Source organism: Carassius carassius, chromosome 45 (assembly GCF_963082965.1).
Source record: "Carassius carassius chromosome 45, fCarCar2.1, whole genome shotgun sequence".
Taxonomy (NCBI): domain Eukaryota; kingdom Metazoa; phylum Chordata; class Actinopteri; order Cypriniformes; family Cyprinidae; genus Carassius; species Carassius carassius.
The window spans coordinates 9,050,725-9,075,228 of record NC_081799.1 but is presented as its reverse complement, the minus strand read 5'-3'; the positions used below and the strand labels follow the sequence as shown (position 1 = coordinate 9,075,228).

The window sequence follows — 24,504 nt, the reverse complement described above, 5'->3', positions numbered from 1 at the left end:
AGCAGAAGAATACTGAGCTTCGAAGAAATAACATTCCTTAGAGGCATTTCCTGGACAGACAAAGGAAAAGGCCCTCCAAACCCTTATCCAACTAGAGTCAATGCCCCAGATGTCATGTAAAGCCTGCATGCACGCTGTCTAAAGACAGAGCCAGATTGTGCCCACTGAATGCACAGCTCAAGGATATGCCTGAAATAAAACAAACAACCCTAACTCTATAAATACTTTAGTAGAATAAAACTTTCATAACGGTTTTCTTATTCATGGTACAGTGCTTTTGAATAGAGGTAAAACTACTGCTTGTTTTCCGCTGATCAGCAGGGATCATTGTATTGTTTCTCATTATACTCTCTAATGCAAACTGTTTATGTTTCTGGAAAATCAAGCTACAAAAGAAGCCACTGAGTTCTTGCACCCTATTTCTAATAAATAAACTCCAGCTGGCATTTTAGAAATAGTTCAGTCAAAAACCATTGCTTCTGGCTAAAATACAAGTCCATAATCTATGATAGCATTTGATCCATTGAAAAAGTCTGTCCCCTGTTGTCCTCAGAATCCACCAACATATTTATTCAGAACTATTTCAGACCGTTTTCGCATGTAAATGGTGCTTTATCTGTGCATATTTCTCTCCTGATTCAGGTGAGGTGTCGTTTCCACTGAAGAATCAATATTATTATTATGGATAGGGGACTCTTTGAAGTTTAAAAAAAAATCTTAATGATGGATTTGTTTATAACAAGCATGTATCTTTTCACTTCACAGGATATTAACTGACTTGAGACGGTATTACTTGTGGATTATTGCTATGTTTTTATCAGCCATTTGGACTCTTATTCTGACGACAACCATTCGTCATTTTGATATGGTCTTAAATTTACCCCGTAGAAGTTTATCTGTCAAATCCATATATGGTATAGACAATGCTCCTACATTTAAATTGAATTTCATATTTGATTTATTTGAGTTTTTTTTCCGGAAACAGTTGACTTTCTTGCCATAGCTCTTTTCAAGACAGCACTAAAATAATAATGTGATTTTTGATAATTGAATATTACCTTTTACTATTCACTGTACACGTCTTTAGGATTCACTGTACACTGCGTTTTTAGCATGAGAAACGTCCTAGCTTCAACTGTTCTTGTGCTGAAGGTAAAACGTGTCACAGTGTAATACTTAACTGCAAAGTGACCTGTCTTGTGCTTTTTTTCACATCATAACTTCCATACTGAGTATCATAACAAAATGGGATAAAAAAACAACAACATATGGTTATGCGCTTCAATTTAAATGTCACTCTTTGTCAGCATAAAAATAACACATTTTTTACTGCAAAAATCACACATTAATTTTCTAAGCCAAAGATAAGTCTAAGCAGCTAAGGCCTAATTATGGATTGTTGGCACATTTTCAACACATCTCTGGCAGGGTCACCAGAATAACAGAAATTTCAGATCTTTGGAAGAGAAAAAAAGTCATTAAGGCACAAGACAGAAATCCACAGAAATACGGCACACCGTCTCCTCGCTCTACCGTTCCAAAGTCTCACTGGCTTCAAACGATGCCATAAATTTCCTGCCATTATTGATCTCTTGTCTTTTTCTCAGGAAGCGAACTAGAGCAGGAAAAAAGCCTCTCACTGTTTCTCAAGCTTAGTAGTCCCTGAGTAGTTTGTGTAATGGTACCTGACAGATAAAGGGTTTCAGAAGCCACTCTCACAACTTGCTTTGTTTTCCACTCCACCGTCAATCAGAACAAAGACACTCTTGCTAATTCCACCATCACCACTTTGCTTTTATAAGAACTAATACCCAGCAGTGCAATGTTGAATATGTGCATCTGCACAGCACTTAAGGGAATTACAGGAGATGTTTTCTGTCAATAAAACGGCATAAATTAAACAAGAACCTTAAAAGAAGAGCTCACCTAAATAAACTCAAACCTGAAAAAAAGGAAACATCACTACTGTCTCATAAAATATTCATTTATGAAGTCACATGGTTCAGTTTTAAGATGCTTTTCGTCATGTTGGAGCTGTACATATTAGCCTTCATGCACTTTAATGGGAAAAGACTGGCCGGGACATTCTTAAAAATTACACAATTTGACAACCATACAGGTTGGAAATGACATGAGGGAGAGTAAATGATGACTAAAATTCATTTTGAGAGCTCAGCATGATATACTAGCAATAACCAAGAACCTTTGCATTTGGAGATACAAGCAAATTGTTGCTCTTTCAACATGGACTATTATCATAATTACAGAGGGAATATCAGAGAAGGCTCAGTACTCTTTTAGTATGGCTGTTTAGCTTGCATCCAATGAGCAGAATAGCTACATGGTGAGCAAATGCGGGGGAGGAAGGTCATAATTGGCCTGTGAATAGATTTGTCATTAAGAGGCACGGTAGGGGAGACCCCACTCATGGTCCTCCTGTGACACATCTGCTTGATGAACGGGGTCAATAAGCCAGAACTACAACACACAATGTCAATTCTCACTGTCTTCACCTATTTTGGTGATGTTACGTAATAGGGGTTAAAAATATTCTCTAGCCAGATATTTTTGTTCATTGTTAAGACCAGTTGGTGTTTATTTCTGAAGGTAGTGCTAATCAAAGATGTTGATTCTGTATTAACAAAGGAATGACTGATCACCACTAGATTGATTAAAAGTCTAATTATACCCTTGGGATAGTATCACTTGATAAGCCATATAAAAGAAAATCAATATTTATGGCATCTCTGCTGGTTTAATTTAATGCATTCTCAAGGAAAGTCACACCACAGTTTACCACAGATGTCAGATATGTATCTATCTATAACCCTAGCTATTCATGAATGTTAGAATAGCCCTCTGGTTCTGTTTAGATTGACCTTCATATTAAAGTTCAAAGTGGATAAAAAAAGTAAATGTCTCTTCATCTGATATTTCTTGTGCTCAGAACAACCATCTGCATGTTTCATATTATGAAATCAATAGATAGATAGATAGATAGATAGATAGATAGATAGATAGATAGATAGATAGATAGATAGATAGATAGATAGATAGATAGATAGATAGATAGATAGATAGATAGATAGATAGATAGATAGATAGATAATCTGTTCCTTTAAGATCTGTAAGGACTGACTCTGACTTCCCTGCCTTTTAAACACCCTCTGTATTCTATTTTTTTCCCAGTCTTTTTCTTCTGTCCTTTCATTCCTCTTTTGAGTCGAGTCAAGGCTCCTCAAACATCCTCTCAGAATCTCTTTTTGTTTCTGTCTTTTCTCTTTCTCCCACTCTTTCAGTCTTCCAGGCTCAGAATCGCTCAGTGCCCAGCAGACCTGGGAGAGAATAAAAGAGGTGGTCTCTGCTTTTTCTTTCTGTATCCTGGAGGAAAAGTGTGGAGCAAGGGAATGATTGGAGAGAGAGAGGGAGTGTGGGGGTGGGGGTTAGCAGGCTAAATGGACTAGCGAAGCACATTAGAGCTAATGGATGAAGCCTGTGGGGTCAGATTATTCAGTACAGCTCCTGGACCCCCCTACATGTGTGCTACTGCAGCACACTGGTCCAGAGACCTGGGCTGAATCCCAATCCGCTTACTTATACTAAGCACTACAAAAATGCCCTTGTGAGAAGTACACTTTAGCATACTTTTAGAGTAAGAGTATTTATTACAGAAATAATATACTTTAAAAATATAAATACTTGTGTGCAAACTGCATATGATGGTTTCAGCCTTTATAGCTAAGCATTTATTTCATGCTGAACTGTTTGTTTTTCTTTGCTTGGATTTCTGTGTCAGCTTTGAATTCATCCACCTTTGAGTTTGATCTAATGTCTTCTCAAAGCAATACTTGACATGTTTCAAACCAAAGTAAAAGAATGTTTTTGACTCGAGCCAGGTAACCTTAGGTCAGTGTTTTCACTGTACTGTACAGTGTTTTCCACCAGATCAATGATCTTAAAATGAGAAGCTAAATTGTGTTCCAGAGGTGATGTTAATATTTCATAGGTGGAATATTTTCACCTGGTGGATGGATGCTTTCATGGGAAGTAGAAAATGAAAAGAATATAAAGTAGAAGATGCTGTGGCAGACACATTCTGTTTAGAGTCATTTTAAGGTATGAAAAACATTAGCTTAAGTTTAAAATGTAATGACCAATCCTAATATTTAAAAAATGATTACACTACAGGGCCATTGAATGCTTGCATCTGACTGGCTGACAAATGTTCCAAGATGTGCAATTATTTTCAGGGGAAACACACGTAAAATTAGTTCCAGGCAGGTCTTGACCACATTACCATTAGGCAAACGATTTCAGTTATTTTGTGAGGATCTTTCAGCCTAAAAGAGCAAAAGAACCAAAACCCGCAATGACACAATATGATAAAAAAATACTAATTATTTCTGTGTTGAAAACAAAGTTTAATTTTTAATGCAAATCATACTCTATTTCTCCCACACTCTCTCTCCCTCACAAACGCACACACATAGTACAGACACACAGTCACACACACAGAAACATTCACACTCACAGAAACATGTTTTTAGCGCTGCTCTGACGATTATTATCAGTGAAATAATTAAGCAACGTAAAAGCTAAATGTAATTTCTCACTAATAGTGGTGCTGTTCTTGAATAGTTTCGCTATTAGAAACCATGATGCCGAACACTGCTGAGAGACGCACAGACTCAGAGAGGTCATTCAAACATGCTTGATCTCTTTCTCTCTCTCTCTCTCTCTCTCTCTCTCTCTCTCTCTCTGTCTCATATCTTTATTATTAACTGCATTATAAACAGAGTCTTATTTCCCATATTTGGCCCTCTGCAGACTGCTGTGATTTTTCACTTCAGTGATCAGTTCATTCTATGCTGGAGGGCTGCAAAGAATTTGAGGGCATCTGGATTGTGGGTCTCTGGGTAGTTTTGTGCACATTGGTATATACGTTTGTGTGTACAGTGCTGCTGTCCGTCGGGTAAAACTTTCTCCTAATCCTTCAGAAAACTGGAATCAACTGCACTTTCATCTAACAGCTGAGAGCAATGCTCTGGATTACCGCCCAGCTGATGAGATGACAGTGACAGCAATATGAAATACAGTCCATGTTCACCTACCACATGCATAGAGCTGATATGACAATATATTTACAACAGAATGGTCATATAACTGTTGAAATGTTGCACTTTTTTAAGGTTTCAAACAATATACCATTTGAAAATTTCAACAGATATAATTTGACTTGACATGATTTTATTTTCCTGTAGGGGGAGTGTTCATATTGCAGTTTGGACATGAGTGTGTGGTGTATTATTTAGATTCTAGAACTATTAAATAATCAATGGTGAATGGTTAGAAATTATAGATATGTCAAACAAGCTTGAATACCCTTTAATTATAGTCTAGAGGTTAAATGCTTCCTACACAAATAACCATTTTAAAGGTCACTCCAGCTGCTCAAGCTCTAGTGTGTGCTGAGTGTTGCTTTAGAAGCAGAGCATGCAAAGTCAGGACCTCTTTACAATCACAACAACATTAGCATAAGATATAGACCATCTGCTGGACATAAACTCTGGCGTTGCTGCAATGATTCCTTTTTTTTGTAGATGGGACAAATATATTATTGTGGTTGAAAGAATGTTTTTTAAGGTAATTTGAGTTTTGAGTTTTTTTCTGTAACTTGAATAAATAATCATGCACACAGAAGTAATATTTAAAATGTAAAAGCTTTTATTTCTATTCTAAAATACAAAGTAAAAATATAGAAAACATGTTTTATTTTATTTTTATTTAATGGCTCAGGAAACAAAGTAACTTTATACATGAGTACAAACTCAACAACAAGTGATGGAAATTAGAAATGAATTAGCTTAAAATCTCTTCATGTATACCAGTTAGGGAAGGGTTCACATTTCAAAAATAGCTCATGTCTTGTAAAGCTTATTCCTATGACAATAGATTCACACTTGACCTGCTCCACTAGAGTACTCATGTAGCAAACCTGAAAATGAGTATTTCCTATTAAGGTTTAGTAATATCAGGTATCTGTTCCAGGATCAGTCCCATTCATCTGTGTAAAGTGAGAGCAGGGTGGACCTGCATAATCTGGGATGGTTCACTGTTGTCTATGCTTCTTTCCTGAAAGAAAAGAGAAAAAAATGCTATGTTATAAATGTTTTTTTCATGTAATGTTTTGTTTATGTTCTAAATGTTATTTTTTGTAATTTGTTTGATGTTATGTTATGTTCAACTGGTGCTCTGAATGTTATGTTCTGAATATTATGCTGTGTTCTAAATGTTATATTTTTGTTTTGCTTTATACAATGGTATTGTGTTATTGTTACATTGTCTTCTAAACGTTATTTTGTTATAAGTGTTATTATTATGTTGTTGCGTTGTGTTCAAAATGTTATTATTTGTTTTTTTTTAATTTATGTTGTTGTTGCATTGCTATGAGTTCTAAATGTTATGCTGTCACCTAAATATTATGTTATGTTGATATGTTATATGTTGATGTTATGTTCTAAATGTTATTGTTAAATTATATGTTCTAAATGTTATGTTCTAAATTTTATGTTGCATTTTTAAGTTTTAAAATAGGCTGCTATGTGTTGTGCTCTAAATTTTGTATTATGTTTTGTTAACATTACTTTGACTTTATGTGTTCAAAATGCTGTTGTGTTCTTTATTATTTTTGTTGTGATATATCACGTTGTAAATGTTGCTAAATTATCTCTTCTAAATGTTAAGTGTTCTATGATGTTGCTAGGTGCTGTCCTCTTAATGTTATTTTATGTTATGCAAACAGAATTTTAAAGCATGCATGTACATTTATATTTTTATTTACCAAGATTTGATGATGAAATACATACAAACACGTACCTCTAGGTTTTTTGGGTACAGGTCCTGCTAGTATGTTCTTGATCAGGTCTCTCACCCAGTTATTGTCACTTGGAAATGGTGCACAGAGCTTCAATCCCTTCCTTGTGACAAATCTGTGGAAATTCATTCATATTTAAATATGCAAACTCAAATACATCTTGAAGTCTGCAGCACGTTGGAGGCATTTTTAAATGTGTGTAATGCGGCTTACATAGTGGCAGGAATTCTGCATGCTCCATCACCGGTCTGAATGGTGAAGGACGTCACCAACCTCTGTGGGATGCGCCGGTTGCTTGTGGTTAAACAACAATCCATTGCCCCATCGTCCAGAGCTGTGAAAGTTAAACAGTGCACCAAATGTTAACCATTAGTAACATCAACAGGCTCACCTATAAAAAAAGAGATCATATTTGCAAAAAGTACATTTATATTGTATGCATATTATACAAAACACTGTATATTTAAGTTATTACCTTTTAAACTTCAAATATATTTCAAAACATTAGTTTAAAACTCTTGTAAAAGGATGTTGCTAAAGAATTGTACATTTTGACTCACCTGTTGTGCAGCTCCATAAACTAAGGCTCAATATGAGCAGAGCACCTGTCCATAACGTCAGAGTGTTTGAGAACATCATTTTGTCCGTCTGTACAGTATGTGTTCATTCACCTGTACTCAGCAGATATGTGCCTCACGGCTGCTTGCACGCCCTTTATATACGCTTCTGCAATAACTTTCACTTTCTTTATGCTTTAAGGCAACCGTTTCCTGTAAACCCATCCTAATCTAAAAGAGCCCTTTCAACTTCTTTTGTTAACTGGAAATGGTGGCCTTCATGTGAACTGGAGGGAAAGTTTCGACATGTTTTCTGGGCTTTTGAAGTCATAAACAAACAAAGTCGGATTAACCAATGTCACTCACAGCTGGAGGGAACATGGTGCACATACAAGTGGCTTTGGGACAAAATAGATGTTTCCTAGATTAAGTGCTAATAGAAGTGTGAAATAACTCATTTTTAGATTTTGTTTTAATAAGAAGTGTCCACACTGATTTTTGAGTGAACTGAAGTATAAATAAAATAGAATTATTTTTAAGTGCATGCAGCTATGAACTGAATTCACAATTGCTCAAGTGTCCACACTGATTGTTAGTGGGTTAAAATACAAAAACAAATAAATAAATAAATAATATTCATTGGAACTCTTTTGTACATAGTTCTTTTTGTACAAGCAAACTATCAGCCTGGGGTAAAATACCTGGGGTTTATTATTTTATTTTAACCTTATAAACACACTTTGCATAAGGATATCTGATATGATGATATACCAGTAATAGTCATTCTGGTTATAATAAGGACCATTTTATGGCTCTATTATGTAACATATTAACTCTTATGAAAGGAACATATTGAATATCAAAGCTGACAAATTCTCACCAAACCACAAGTCGTTTGACTGACAGCACTAATGTGTGGGTTCATGTGTTTGTTGTTTGTAACCCAACATAAAAGCTGCATGAACTTGTGCAGTTGCCTACAGGTAAGCAATGCCAATAAATGCTTTTGGAAGATTATGATGGAACTTGCCTTGTAGAGAGAAATGTAAATCTGTAAGTGAATAATAATTCTAACAGTAGCATTGCTGCCTGCCTGTGTTTTCATGCTACTGTTGGAATTGTTATTCATTTACAGATTTACATTTCTCTTAGAGCAGCTGAAATGGCCCGTGTTCCAGGGTTTTGGCAAAACTGCAGTGTTGTATCAGGCGTGCATCTACATGTGCATGCTAAATATATGCATGGAATACAGCCAATAAGATGTCTGAAGGCCTCGGACATGTGTTAATTATGCAGAACTAAAGTCTGTTTAAAAATAAATAAATAATAATAAACAGATTAAATTAAAACTCCCTCAAGCACTGTATCTCCACACACAGTCAGTTCTTCATTCTGTGCTGTAAAACTGAGCTGAGCTGTAATGAAGCATGAAGACTGGAGCAGATGACTTTGATCCTCTACTGAGTTCAAGCAGTTTGATTTCTAACTACAGCTGCAGTCAGTTTTCACTCATTACTTCAAGATTGTCAGGGAATGAGGCACATGCTGTGTCACTTCCTGTATGATGGCCGCAGTAACTTCAGCAGGTCCAGAGGTAATCAAGCTGCTTTGTCTGATAAGGAGGTGATAAGGAAATTACAGACAATCAAGACTAATTGAAGGCTAGTCAAAATTTCTCTATGAGCATTTTTTGAGCATGTTACAGCACCACATTTTTTTATAGATTTGTTTTCATGAAATTAATTGTATTTCAGTGTCTTAATAAATATAAATATTATATATATATATATATATATATATATATATATATATATATATATATATGCTGTCAAGTGATTAATCACATCCAAAATAAACATTTTTGTCTGCATAATATAGGAGTGTGTACTGTATATATTTAAGGTGTATTTATAAATACAAACACATGCATGTATATATTTAAGAAAAATGTTGTTGAAATATATTTATATACTATATATATATATATATATATATATATATATATATATATATATATATATATATATATATATACACATATACACATATATACACATTGAAAGAAGTTTCTTCTGCTCATTAAGCCTGCAATTATTTGATCAAAAATACAGAAAAAAACAGTAATATTGTGAAATATTATTACAACTTAAAATAATAGTTTTCTATTTGAATATACTTTAAAAAAAAGAATTTATTCCTGTGATGCAAAGCTGAATTTTCAGCATCATTACTCCAGCCTTCAGTGTCACATGTAACATCAGTCTATCACATGATCATTTAGAAATCATTCTAATATTCTGATTTATTATGAGTGTTGGAAACAGTTCTGCTGTCTAATATATTTGATGAAGAAAAGGTTAAAAAGAACTGCATTTATTCAAAAAAAAAATTCTAATAATATATATTCTAATAATATATTTTCTTTACTATCACTTTTCATCAATTTAACACATCCTTGCTGAATAAAAGTATTGATTTTATTTTTTTTTTAAAAAGAAAGAAAAAAAATTACTGACCCCAAATTACTGACCAGTACAGTCGTGGCCAAAAGTTTTGAGAATTACATAAATATTTGAAATTGGAGTTGCTGCTTAAGTTTTTATAATAGCAATTTGCATATACTCCAGAATGTTATGAAGAGTGATCAGATGAATTGCATAGTCCTTCTTTGCCATGAAAATTAATTTAATCCCAAAAAAACCCTTTCCACTGCATTTCATTGCTGTCATTAAAGGACCTGCTGAGATCATTTCAGTAATCGTCTTGTTAACTCAGGTGAGAATGTTGACGAGCACAAGGCTGGAGATCATTATGTCAGGCTGATTGGGTTAGAATGGCAGACTTGACATGTTAAAAGGAGGGTGATGCTTGAAATCATTGTTCTTCCATTGTTAACCATGGTGACCTGCAAAGAAACGCGTGCAGCCATCATTGCGTTGCATAAAAATGGCTTCACAGGCAAGGATATTGTGGCTACTAAGATTGCACCTAAATCAACAATTTATAAGATCATCAAAAACTTCAAGGAAAGAGGTTTAATAAAGAAGGCTTCAGGGCGTCCAAGAAAGTCCAGCAAGCGCCAGGATCGTCTCCTGAAGAGGATTCAGCTGCGGGATCAGAGTGCCACCAGTGCAGAGCTTGCTCAGGAATGGCAGCAGGCAGGTGTGAGCGCATCTGCACGCACAGTGAGGCCAAGACTTCTGGAACATGGCCTGGCGTCAAGAAGGGCAGCAAAGAAGCCACTTCTCTCCAAAAAAAACATCAGGGACAGATTGATCTTCTGCAGAAAGTATAGTGAATGGACTGCTGAGGACTGGGGCAAAGTCATATTCTCCGATGAAGCCCCTTTCCGATTGTTTGGGGCATCTGGAAAAAGGCTTGTCCGGAGAAGAAAAGGTGAGCGCTACCATCAGTCCTGTGTCATGCCAACAGTAAAGCATCCTGACACCATTCATGTGTGGGGTTGCTTCTCATCCAAGGGAGTGGGCTCACTCACAATTCTGCCCAAAAACACAGCCATGAATAAAGAATGGTACCAAAACACCCTCCAACAGCAACTTCTTCCAACAATCCAACAACAGTTTGGTGAAGAACAATGCATTTTCCAGCACGATGGAGCAAAAGTGATAACTAAGTGGCTCGGGGACCAGAATGTTGACATTTTGGGTCCATGGCCTGGAAACTCCCCAGATCTTAATCCCATTGAGAACTTGTGGTCAATCCTCAAGAGGCGGGTGGACAAACAAAAACCCACTAATTCTGACAAACTCCAAGAAGTGATTATGAAAGAATGGGTTGCTATCAGTCAGGATTTGGCCCAGAAGTTGATTGAGAGCATGCCCAGCCGAATTGCAGAGGTCCTAAAAAAAAAAGGGCCAACACTGCAAATACTGACTCTTTGCATAAATGTCATGTAATTGTTGATAAAAGCCTTTGAAACGTATGAAGTGCTTGTAATTATATTTCAGTACATCACAGAAACAACTGAAACAAAGATCTAAAAGCAGTTTAGCAGCAAACTTTTTGAAAAATAATATTTATGTAATTCTCAAATCTTTTGGCCACGACTGTAGTGTATATTGTTATTACAAAATATTTATATTTTAAAAACATAGCTTCTTTTTTTTTTACTTTTTATTCATCCTAAAAAAGTATCACATGTTCTGAAAAAATATTAAGCAGCAGAACTGTTTCCAACTTTGATAATGAATCATCATATTAGAATGATTTCTAAAAGATCATGTGATAATGATCCTAAAAATTCAGCTTTGCATCACAGAAATAAATGATAATTTAAAGTATAATAAATTTAAAAACAATTATTTTAAATTGTAATAATATATCACAATATTACATTTTTTTCTGTATTTTTGATCAAATAAATGCAGGCTTGATGAGCAGAAGAAACGTCTTTCAAAAACATTAAAAATAGTAATGTTTCCAAACTTTTGGTCTGTACTGTATATATATATATATTCATTCATTTCAAGAATGCAATTGCATTTTCATGAATTTAATGTTGTTGTTTGTTTATTTTTCTACCTTCATTTTTAATTTGGACTTCAGGCCACCCCAAAAAATCTAAATTAATTTTAGAAATTTTAAAAATGCTCATCATAGAAAATGTGAATTGAAGTAATTGTATTAGTGAACTGCGTTTTCATTCTTTTTATTAAAAAATATACATTTTAAAGCTGACAGCACTTGACCTTAAAATCACTGGGTTAGTGTTACTAACAAAGTATTATATTATAACATTCATCCATACAATAATTGTGTTATGTTACATGTTAGTTTCTTTCATCAGTATTTATATGATATTCATCATCTGCTGTTGTACAATAGTTGGTTTTCATTTACACCAAGAACATATGTAGATCTGAAAGGGATATTTTATTCTCGACATATAAAGACTTGTCATACCTTTAGAGTTGGAGTTATGAAATATTTGTGGTTAGTAATTGGCAAAAGTTGTTTAACTTGCAAAAGGCTCTAATAACAAAACTCTCTGTTCATTTGGAGGTTCAACTCGTTATGCTCATGATGAATGAATGGCAAAGATTCGTCTTCCTTGTATAGGCTCGCCACGACTCAATGCTCTTGTTTATACTAGAGGCTCAAATTTACCCTCCTTCAATGGGAAAAAAAGCCTCTTCCTGCAGTTAGGTTGCACAGTTGCCAGATCTGTCTGGAATCCAAACAAGATAAACTCATCACAAAAATCAACATGTCTTCAAACAGTTTGATTCTTATCGTTGATGCCCTGGAGCTAATGAGCTTTAATGTCTTCCGGTGTCACGTAGGAGCAAACCTCACACATACAATTACAAGTATGCGGCAGCTATATAGCATTTTTTATTACAAAAGCATTATTTTTGTTCTAACACATGGTCATCCATTCAATTTTGAAATGTTAATCTTCAGGCTATATAGTTAAAAATTTATACATATAACATTAATTGTTATCGTCAAGAATATATTAAGTGTACTGATGTACATTTCAGATAATATTGTCAGTATATGAACTGTCTGGCTGCATTTCACCAGTCATAGTGATGCTTATTGTTGATGCCCTGGAGATAATGAGTTTTAATGTTTTTGGTTTTGGGTTATTTTTATTTATTTATGCATTAATTTATTTGACTGTCCTGGCTTCACAAATCCTGAACAATGTATTCCTTTTTGGGATTCTGGAAATGGTCAACCTAGTATACAGATAAAGATAAATATGAACAGTTTCTTGGAATGGAGCCGAGCGCAGAAATCCCCTTCTGACTGCCAGGTTAGGTTATGTGGGAGTGCCATTTTCAAGAAGTCATGCATACCTAGCTATCAGGTATGCGGGATTTAATACATCTTTAAGATAAGCAGGATATTCCATTCAGACTTTGCACCCTTGACACAGACTGAAGCTGAGGTCTGATATTAAAGGAATTCAGAATGAGATAAACAGTAGCATTGGTTTGCTAAATGGACCTTGCAAGTTTACCGACACGCTCAGTGGATCGTTTTATTGATAAAATCTGCTTATTCTCTCAACTCTCCTTGTTTTGAATCCGTTCTTTATGTTTGTGCAGTGAGCATGCTATGATGAGATATCTATTGTAGTTCGGGGACAAAGGACACTCTGGAAAGTCCATAAGATTTGTTTGTTTATGCTCCAGCCACAGATGGTCATGGGTAATTTCTTAACATGTCGGAAAGTTGAAAGTTTTGTTTTGATTCGGTTTTGCCATCACGCGTAACAAACAAAACTAGACCGGTTGGGGAAAGTACTGATGATTTTTTTTAAATAACCTGCTTTGGTTTTGGTTGTGTTTCTGCAACGTGATCAGTGATCAACATAAAATAAACATGAAAATATCCATATATCACCATTTTCATTCAAAATGTCTAAACCAAAGCATGTTTCTTGGGAATATTACTTTAATTTCTTATCAGTTAATAGCTTTTTTCTGGCAAGGAAACAATAGCACAAATGTCTTTGGCTATTAGTAATGGATTTGATGAATTATGACATGTCTTGTGGTATTAGATGACAGGGTTAAGGTAAATTAAAACTAAAATTAAAACATTTCATTACTTGAGGTAAAATAAACTTTAACTGAAATTATATAAAATATAGAAAACATGTTTTTACTGCTTAGTTCTCATATAATTATGCACTTAATGTACTAATATAAAAACTAATGAAAATGTACACTTTGTGTGCATAAGCATGTTCATTTAACATTTTAATTTAAAGGGTTCATCTTCAGTGTCCTTTCAGTGCAGGTTATAATAAAGTGACATCACTATTTCCTTATTCCAGTGATCTTTAATAAATGGGTTGTGTCAGGAAACCATGCCATTTATGAATTTTTTTTTTTTCATTTCTAAAGATCGCAGCAGAACTTTTGCCACCTCGGGCCCAATAAATCAGTGTAATAACTACTTCTGAAAACAGGGCACCACATTATTTACAATCATTATTCTTGTGCTTTATGCCCAAAAAAATATATTATTTCTGTAAAAATTTATCGCAGATTTAGTTTTCTTCAAGTACTGATAAAGACTGTAAAAGAAATACACTTCAGTCTCAACTGTTGTTAAAAAACATCTAAATATTATTTTGTATTATTTAGTTGAACCGAAATCACAGACAGATAAATTCTGCTAGTCAGTCATTCCTGAGCTTAAAAGCCAATTTTGCAAAATGTATTTCCTATGGAAATGATAGAGCACTTTTTAATGAATTTACCCTGGCACTTACTGACCGCAGAATCAATCAGATTTCAAAGTGTGTTTTTAGATAAAACACTGCCCTCTGCAGACCAACAGCTGCTCCTGCAAACAAAACAAACTAGAACACACTCACACAAACAACCACTTCAAATCGTACAAAATATTTAATTTATTTTTTTCCATTTATCAATGAATTAAAACAATTCCAGGACAATTCAAATGATTTCTTTCCCATGTAATTCAATCGTCAACCCCAAGTTAAGACATATTAAAAGCCACTGTATGGCTTGACAGTATTTTGCTTTAAAAAAAATGTAATTAAAAAATCAGCCCCTCTCACACACAAATGCACAATGCAGAGCAGAATACTTCTATTGCATTATGGTTAAATTAACCTGAGCACATGATGTAATTATCTTCCCCATGCATTTCTCACAAAAATGAGATCATAAGTCATTTAATCCATTAGTGAACTAAATATATGACAGCTAAATAAATAACAGTCAATGCAAATTGAATGAAGACAAATTTCATTCACTAACATCAAACAAGGCAACCGTTAAAGCTAGTGACCTGTTATCTAGGTGAGGAACTTAAAATAATAGTAAAAAATACCTTTCAAGCGGTGCAGAATATTACATGTTATTGTTTCAACCCTAATGCTTGAGTGGTTATTGCTAGGGAATAGACAGGACAACACATTAACATGAATGAGCTGTTATCAAACAATATTCAAGCTTAAAAAGAAAAAAGCAGGAGAATAAAACAAGTGGAAAACTGTTTCAGTCCACTGCTGAAAATGATGCCCTCAAGCATGCACTTGTAGCTTTTAAAAGGACAATTCAACCAAAACCCAAAAACTCTGTCATCATTTACACAACAAACCTGTATGACTTACTTCTGTAAAACACAAAGGAATGGAAAAGGTTTGGAAAAGAGCAGCTTGGACCTTCTTTAACGAATGTCCATACTGCACTTTTCCAGACGATGAATGATGACCACAATTGCGCCTGGTCCCAATCCACTATTATTGTATGGAACAGCTTGGTCATCTAGATCACTGCTATGAGGTTTGGAACCACATGATGGTTGAATTATGACTTTAATTTACATTAAATATGAACTGGCTCTTTCAATGTTCGAACAGCAGGGGTTTTCGTTTTCATACCATTGCAACACTGTGGATTTCATGTAGCCCTTCAATATAATAACTTATAATCGTCTCTTGAATGACCTTAATGGCAGTAAAAGGCATGCACAAGATCATCTTCTCTCTCTCTTTTTCAATACAAAGGCAGTAGAGCAACAAAGGCAGACAGATCAATAGCTTGTCGAAAGCATAATGACTGTTGCAGTCTTCTAAAATAGCTTTTATAAAATATCAACTTTAGTTTATAGACTTTTCTCACGTATCTGAAAATGAGGAGATGCTTTAGACCTCTTTGGTCCAAAACCATGTCCATTCGTATGGTTGGCAGTGGAGTTGAGGAGGATGACCAGCACATCTCTGAAGAGTTCTGGACTGGGTTTGTAGGAGGAAAGAGGGCATGGTCAGGAGAGCCAGTGCTACCTGGAGTTCTGTGGGAGGAGTTTCTTAAATAACCCACCCACTGACACGTCCACCCTCATAACCATGGCAACCCCCAGTATCACAAACACACTGCCCACGATGAAGCCCGATGCCTCAAACATCAGTCTGCCAAAAAGAAAAATACATCTTAGAATGCAATTATGAGAAGAGCATTTTTTTTACTTTAACTTACACTGAAGTCAAAATTTACGGTGGCCCAGTAGTGCACAACGCATGGGACTGATTTTGTTGTGTTGTGGTTTGTTTCCATTGTGTTGTGCTAATTTAATTGTGTTGTGCTAATTTAATTGTGTTGTGCTAATTTCATTATTTTGCAGCTTGTTTCCGTTGTTGTGCTGCAACTTTTTTTCTGTTGTGTTGTGCAAATTTCGTTGTTTGTTGTGGCTTGTTTCCATTGTATTGTGCAAATTTTGTTGTTGTGCAAATTTCAATGTGTTGTGCTAATTTTGTTGTGATGCGCTAATTTCATTGTGCAGCAACTTGTTTCATGGTTGCGGCTTGTTTATGTTGTGTTGTGCAAATTTCGTTAAGTTTCAGGTTGTTTTCGTTGTATTGTGCAAATTTCATTGTGTCGTGGCTTGTTTCCATTGTATTGTGGAGATTTTGTGGTGTTGGGAACAACTGGGCCAACATAATTACTGTAATTACAAGATGGAAACCAGTAGATTGTACTCTGGCAACACTTATAATGCCACAATGGATCCCTGTGTGGGTGTGTTAGTAATGACGACAAAATGCTTCATGCTACATTAATTTACCTCTTGTGAAAGTTGTCATAAAACTCTCGGTCATAATTCAGGGGTTAACATCATCTACTTATAAAGTGTGACAGTTAGCGGGCTACACTCCCTCAACTTGAAAAGCAACTGGTGTGTGGGTGAATTTGGTAATGTTATAAAAAGGGCCTCATACAAAATAACATTGTCAAAAACACCAACCACCATTGTTCAACCCACTAACTAGTCCATTTCGAAAAATGTGCACATCCGTAGATAATTTAATCAATACCTTAAAATAAAAAAGACGGATAGTGATGAGATAGAAGAGAAAGAAACAATAAGTTCGAGTTTTGTGACTCACTTGGGTGCAAACACTTTCCACACCATGAGGTGTCTCCTGAGGATGGCTGCAGCACAAACCGACGCAAAAACCTGAAGGTAAACAAGTTTTTATTTATGTAAATATGATTTATATATTTAGAATTTATTATCCATTTTACAAAAGCATTTGAACTCATAACTCTACCCCATAATTAGCCTCTTTACACCAAGTCTTACATGATTAAAATAAAACTACATATTTATTTTATTGGTCAATTCACACAGTCTGGTGGATGATAACAAAATAACAGTGCAATTACTGTAGAACACCATTTCACTATAAAGGAGTTCACAGAAACATTGATTCGTTTAAAAATGTTGTTGTGCAAGTTTTTGTGCCTGACTTATTGGGAGCTTTATGCAACGCACCTGCGCTCCATTCACAAAGAGGTAGCGTGCAGTGAGCTGCAGGAGGCCCGAGCTGAACTTCTGAGGGTTCTCTCTCAGTCTCATCTCCATGACAGCATCCTCGCTCTCCTCCGCTCCTGCTGAGCATGTAGATCGGGGCCCACGCACCTCGCACACCAGAGGCCAGAACAGCAGCAGAGGACAACCAACTGCATGTGCAAATTAGACCGTGATCATTAAAAATGGAGAGAAAGAACAGACAGAAAGCTTAAAAAAAAACAATGTTTTTACAGAAACAAATCCAATGTGAATCATGTTGACAGTATCCTGCATCTAGTGTTACGTTACCTGCAAAGATAATGTGAGAGGAGAAGGTGTTGAGGGTCACCAATGACGCAGGAAGTACAGTGCCCGTGTGACCTTGAGGAAAGCCCACAAATGCAGCACCCCACTGAATGGAGGGGAAGGTTGGCAGGTGTCCTGTTGCATGGAAAAACTGGGTGGCTGCCAGAGACCATGAAACCACTGGAGCCCATGGCACACTGAAACCATCTGGGAGAGTTAAAGTAGGAAGATTTGATGCATCAGTTGTAATAACTCAGCAAGGCATAAGATGTGAAGATAACAATGGAGTGCATCTTACTGGAGTGCTTGTGCAGGCTGGAGAGATTGGCGCTACAGGCATGGATGTGCAGCATGGCTCCGGCCTCCAGCAGGAGAAGCAGGAAGGCAAGGGCCATTCCCTCCGGATGGAGCAGCAGAAGCACCAACCCCAGGAGTCCACAAAGCAGGACCAATGGGGCAGAGTACACTGTACCCAGCCCGTAAGCCTCCACAGCTGGCCTGCTGTCCGCTTCACCACTTTCCGTTGCCCCATCCTCCAGCGAGTGTCGGATGCGCTGATACAACTGTGGTATGAGGTGGTGAAGTTCAGCCTGCGGACTGATTCCCGTACTGGCTCGGTACTTAGGGGGTGGCAGGGATGTTCCTCGAGAGCTCAATGGAGTCCTTGACTTGAGGAACACTGTCATGGGGTCTACCCACAACAGGAGTAGTCCAAGACCCAGTAAGCAGAAAGTGGCCCTAGGCAGGAACACTTGAGCTAGGCCGATGAGTTCAGACAAATTCCTGAAGGTGTCCTCTGGGGTGGCGTTTACCGCCCAGTGCAAACCAATGCAAACAGAGGCCAGGGGTATGAGGAAGCAGGCTGAAAATGCAGTCACACTGGTACAGTTGAGGTTCCCATAATGTCTAAGCCATCGGTGTAGAAGGTACCCCGACAAGGCCAGGGAGCCAACGGAGAGGACGTAGTGGAGGTTGCGCAGTTGACTGTTCTGTACTCGTGAAAGCGGGGAGAGGAAAAGTGAAGGCTGGCAGGTGCCCTGCTCCTCTCGACAGTTGTGGAAAAAGAGGGATAGGTAAAGCGATCCCACCAGCACTCCCAACCAAGCCAGCAGGATAGTGGCCTGACGTCTAAACACTGAGGATGGCAGAGCTGTTGGGAGCAGCCGTGGTGGCTTCTGGGTGTCTGATGGGGGAAGTGGCACAAGGAGTCCATCCCAGTTTAGACGGAGAGGAACATATACGCTCAACGTGAAGAGCAAGAAGGTAACCACGTTTCCCTCATAGATGACATAGCTGTCCGAGAGTAGGGAGGCACAGCGCAGGATAAGCACCAGAAGGGCCAGCGTGAGGAGGCCAGAAGGTGACCACCTCTCTTTTAGCGAAACTCCTCGAGTCTTCCATAGAAACAAAACCTCAGAAGAAAGTGCTGCAGCTCCCACACACCACGAGAGCTCCAAATATCCTTGGAAGAACAGCTGACCTGCAGCTACTACTAGACCCACCACCAACCCTGAGAGTATGGGCAACTTCAGCAGGCCTTGCTGAATCACTACATGAGACAACTCAGAAAGGACATAGCAGAGCATACAGGCCACTCCTAAGATTAACAGCCCAGCAGCCATTTTGAAAGGGCTGAAACGGGCCCAGGAGGCTCTACAAGTCTCCCTGACAGCTGTCAGATAGTTCTGCATGGAGACAACTAGCTCAGGAGAGGGAAGATGGCCCTTGTGGTCAGCAGCCAAATACTGGGAGGAAATGTTAGAGAAGTCAGCCTGCAACTGGGACAGACTGTCTGATGGGATGTCTTTGGCCATGTTAGAGTAGGTCTCCAAGAAGCGGTTTACCTTTAAGGAAAAGTGGAAATGGAAGAATTAGAATTTAGCTAAGTTCATCACAGTTGTTGTAATAATGAAGAAACCATGAAGACCATTCAAGCAAATGCGACTTAAAATACAGACTAAGAGATATCCTCAAACCTGTTTAACGTTAATCCACAGCGCCTCAGCTTGGCTGAGTCCTGTAGGTATACCCCGGGAGCCATCCTGAGGAAAAAGTGGCAGAAGAACCTGTCCCACACTACTATAAGGAATGGGAACTCCCAGCAGAAGTGCCAGCGTGGGCACCAGATCAGTCTGAGGTACAACCTCAGGTTCCACCTACAAACACAAACAAGCTGAAATCCAAATGTATAGAAAAAGCCAAAAGATAACCCAAAGACATTTAAATTCCTCTCTCATAGTGGCACTTTATTTTGATTTTTTTCCCCACATTTTAGGAAATGGAAAATTTGGGAAAGGCTAATAAACAATTTGTTTTTTAAGTATCGAACACAAGAAATTAGTACTAAAGTTATTATCATGCAATAAAAGACCAATAGTGTTGACTACAGCCTTACGACAATATATTTTGTGACACCCCAAATTTTTCTGCATCTGGCCACCCACACCACTGGTAGTAACATATTAAATACAGACAAATCATAACAGTGTCTCTTATACCTGGGAGCCTGGTGCTGGAAATAAGGGAGAGGAACTGTAGAGAAACAGAGCAGCATCTGTCTCTTTCTGGCTCTCTCCACCATGATCCCCAGTGTCTGTCATTCCATGATCACCCATCACCACCAGCAGGGTGTCGTTCTTCAGACGCTTTATCACTGATCTGGAGTCAGCGGCGAGTAACATATGGAAAACAAATGCATAATGCATTAAATATATCATGAAACTGTAATAACTTGGCAGAATGTGGGTAGATGAATGGGGCTGCTGCTAACCTGATAACTCCATCCATCTGGGAGAGTTTCTCAGCCATTGCAGGATGATCCGGGCCAAATCTGTGCCCACAGTGATCCACACCCAGGAAGTGAGCAATCAACACATCCCAGTCATCCCCCTCCACTGGAGAAAGAACATACAAACCCTTAGCCACTCATTCAGACACTGTGTTTACAGTGTACACATGAGAGAGCTGTACATCTATTTAGAAGGTAAACAAAGATCTCAAACCAACCAGGCAAGGTCCTGATTGATGTGCTATTTATTCTGCTTACTGGTGGGATAAATGTTTTGGAGAATGCCATTGTCAACGGTGTGCAAGTCCTTGACGTTGAAGGAGGGGAAGGGCAGCGATCTGTGGAACTTCTTGGGGAAAAGACTCACCCATGTGTCATCCCCCATAAAAACAACTCTCTTGCCTTTGAAAAGGGAGATAAAACACAATGATTAACAAAGACTCTAGCAAAAAAAGCTACAGTCTATGATCATTTCAATCTAAACAGGATTCATTTAGTTTGATAAAATGGTGACTTTGTACATTTCTACAAATGTCATTAATTGCAAACATGATTATGGTAATGTACAGCTATAAATATTTTTTGGTTTGTTTTGTTGCAGCAAATCCCGCAAAGGTCACAAAAATAGTTCCAGGTAACATTTCTGCCTAAAAATCCAAAAGAGTTAGTAAAAAAAAAATTTTATTTTAAAGCCTCATGCTCGACAAGGTTGCAGTTTTGATTAAAAATAAAATAAAAATAGTAATATTCTGAAATATTACAATTCAAATTTTAATTAATTTAATTAATTTACAATTAAAGTTTTATGTTTCAATATATTATAAAAAGTAATTTATTTCTGTGATGCAAAGCTGAATTTTCAGCATCATTACTTCAGTCACATGACACTTCAGAAATCATTCTAACATGCTGATTTGCGGCTCAAGAAACATTTTCTTTTTTTTTGGAATCCATTACACCTATTTTTCAGGATTATTTAATGATTAAATAATTAAATGTTGTCCTTTCAAATTTATGTATATTATTTACTGTCATTTTGATCATTTTAATGTGTTTTTGTAGAATATACATTTAAAAAATTATAATAATAAGATAATCAAGCACATTCCCAATACCATAATTTATCTGGAAGTTAAGTTTGTAATTAAATAAAATTGTAATTCCAACTTTTTCTATTTAAATTATCATATTTATATCAGCATATTTAAAAACTAAAAAAAAAAGTTATGAGGGGTTTTTGCATTGTAATGAGATTTGGTAGAAATCTACTTTTAAATAATGACTAAATGTGGTCTAAAAATAGTCTTCCTTTTCTTTATAAAAATATCATTTCTTGACAGGTTGGGTTTAAAGGAAATTGCCAGTTGCAGATTCACTCACCCACTTGTCCCAGCTGGTGTACTAGATTGTCTTCCAGGATGGCGTTGGATGCGAAGTTGTTCCCCACGTCAATGAACGTTGGCAGGGAACCTGTGGTAAAGCCTTTGATCCTCTGCATGGTAGTGGTGGGCGGATCGGCCCGAAAGGTGTAGAGTCTGGCATGAGAGGGGTGTGACGATGCCATCTCATCTAACACTGGCAGCTTGTTCTCAAATGGTTTGGGTGCTGTGTTCTCCGGATCGTAGCGGGTGAAGTCGGCCTTCAGAGCGTCGATGATCAGCACCACTGCCCTACGAAAGCGTGGCTCGCTCAGGCAGAAATCCCCCTTCACCTGAGCTCCGGGAGACAAGACGTCTGCACAGGTGCTCGTTCTGTTGACCTCCAGCCTGACTAAGAGGAAGCCTCCCACAAACAGGAAGATGCCTGTGTAAAACACTGAGCAGACCCAGATGAGGGTGACCACGACAGGAATTCTTCTCATTCTAGACAAGAAGGAGATGGAGAATCAACACAGGGCTCATGATGTAATTTAGCTGGGCATTCAACATGAACCAAAAATACCAAAACATTATGGTTTCTCTATATAGTGTTACTGGTTTATAGATATCATTAGTGTAACATCTGCTAGTTTTATTTAGAATTAAGAATAAATACAGTACTATTCAAAATTCTGCATTATATTAATTCTATTATATCAAGCGAGGATATATTATCTGAAAATTGGCTCTACAGGGTATCTTAGGCTACCCACATATTATTTTTTTGAGCAGGTCAAGCTCAAATTGTAATATATATTTGAATTAAAATCATAAAAATATTGCAAATCGTCACACCGGACCGAATATAGTTCCCGGTCAGTTAATAGACTCCTTAATGGGTTATTGAAGATTAAATATTGAACAAAATGAGAGGACACTTTCAATAATGTGTTTAAAATAAAATGTGTAAACAATTAAATCAAATGGTTACATAATGTCATAATGAAACGTCTGTAACATAAATGACAGTACATTTTCTGACACAAGAAAAATAAATGTATTTTAAAAAATTGAATTTCAACTCAATTTAAATAAGACTCTTTCTGAAATTAATTTAACATTTTACATATATACATATATATACATATATATATATATATATATATATATATATATATATATATATATATATATATATATATAAAATACATTTTACAAATAAACATCTTACTCATTAATTCAAGACTGACTTCAAAGATGGACATTGAAACATTTATTTAAGCCAAATTAAAGCAAATTGCATCCAACTAAAACACAGTGTAAAGAAAATTTTTTGTAAAATTATAAAACGCTTAAAATATCATTAGACATTGCTTTTAGTTCCCTTCCTAGACAGCATACATGTAACACACTTAGATTTGAGACACAGTAATAACAAGAAATGTTACATAGCAAGTCAAAACTGAAACTACACCAACCTTTAAGATAGTAATGTGAAACTGACTGTATTTATGAGCCAGGTCTTACTAGTACATACTACGAAGCGCATACCTGCAGGCGCGCGCGTTCATGCGTCCAGTACTGACCTTGCTTCTCTGTGTTCGTCCTCTCTCTCTTTAGGACTGTGAATGTGGAGCGCGCATCCGCTGCAGGGGGCCTAAAGCGCCGCAGGTTCACATACATCTGGCACGGTGCTGTCAGAGCTCACTGCTGCTCTACACGCGCTGACACGAACCCTAATCGCATGTCGGTTTTGTTTTAATATTGGTCATCTCGCAACCCAATTTCCACTTCCGTTGACATGCGCAATGCGTCTGACGTCACAGGTAACGACGACTATCAAAATAAAAGACATCGTTAACTGATGTTCAAAATAAAGGCCTCTCGGGTCGCGCTACATCAATTTATTGTCTCTTGTTCAGGTTCAGAGTTTAAGTCGATTGTACTTTATTACAGCATTAACTTATAACATCACTGCATTAATAATTGGTAAAATATTTAGGTTTTTAATCAACTAAACTTAATTTGTCCAAAATAAATTAGAGGTCATGTTAAATTCTGGAAAATGTTTGTGTTCCAGAATTTTCTGTTTTTTTCTTTTCTTTTCTTTTCTTTTCTTTTCTTTTCTTTTCTTTTCTTTTCTTTTCTTTTCAGAGAAATTTAAAACAAAATCCAAAAAGCATAATGCATCATTATTTATTTTATTTTTAAAGTAATTTAAAAGAAAATCCACACAGCATAATACTTATGTGGAACATGGAACATGTTTTTGTAACTAAATAACTTAATAAATGTATTATTTTATTTTGTTCGGGAAAA

The 24,504-nt window shown here is 36.7% G+C and overlaps 2 protein-coding genes across 4 annotated transcripts; both read right to left on the bottom strand.

Annotated features, from left to right (window-relative positions):
- Window positions 1-5,737: 5,737 nt before the first annotated feature.
- On the bottom strand, window positions 5,738-7,686 carry LOC132127351 (C-C motif chemokine 19-like). 2 transcript variants are annotated; one of them, XM_059539175.1, is made up of 4 exons: window positions 7,435-7,686; window positions 7,088-7,208; window positions 6,871-6,989; window positions 5,738-6,127 (listed from the first exon to the last, which is right to left on the bottom strand). In XM_059539175.1, coding segments are annotated over exons 1-4 (321 nt in total). In that variant the 5' UTR covers window positions 7,514-7,686; the 3' UTR covers window positions 5,738-6,125. The 2 variants fall into 2 exon arrangements, with proteins under 2 accessions (XP_059395158.1, XP_059395156.1); XM_059539173.1 differs by having other exon boundaries at window positions 5,756-6,132; window positions 6,877-6,989; window positions 7,435-7,676.
- A 7,750-nt stretch (window positions 7,687-15,436) lies between these two features.
- Window positions 15,437-24,006, bottom strand: LOC132127077 (GPI ethanolamine phosphate transferase 3-like). 2 transcript variants are annotated; one of them, XM_059538698.1, is made up of 11 exons: window positions 23,737-24,006; window positions 22,208-22,689; window positions 21,086-21,229; window positions 20,810-20,933; window positions 20,538-20,697; window positions 20,016-20,195; window positions 18,338-19,883; window positions 18,043-18,246; window positions 17,716-17,903; window positions 17,327-17,397; window positions 15,437-16,351 (listed from the first exon to the last, which is right to left on the bottom strand). In XM_059538698.1, the coding sequence occupies exons 1-11, from the start codon at window positions 23,754-23,756 to the stop codon at window positions 16,222-16,224; spliced, it is 3,249 nt and encodes a 1,082-aa protein (XP_059394681.1). In that variant the 5' UTR covers window positions 23,757-24,006; the 3' UTR covers window positions 15,437-16,221. The 2 variants fall into 2 exon arrangements, with proteins under 2 accessions (XP_059394681.1, XP_059394682.1); XM_059538699.1 differs by having other exon boundaries at window positions 23,772-24,005.
- Window positions 24,007-24,504: the final 498 nt, after the last annotated feature.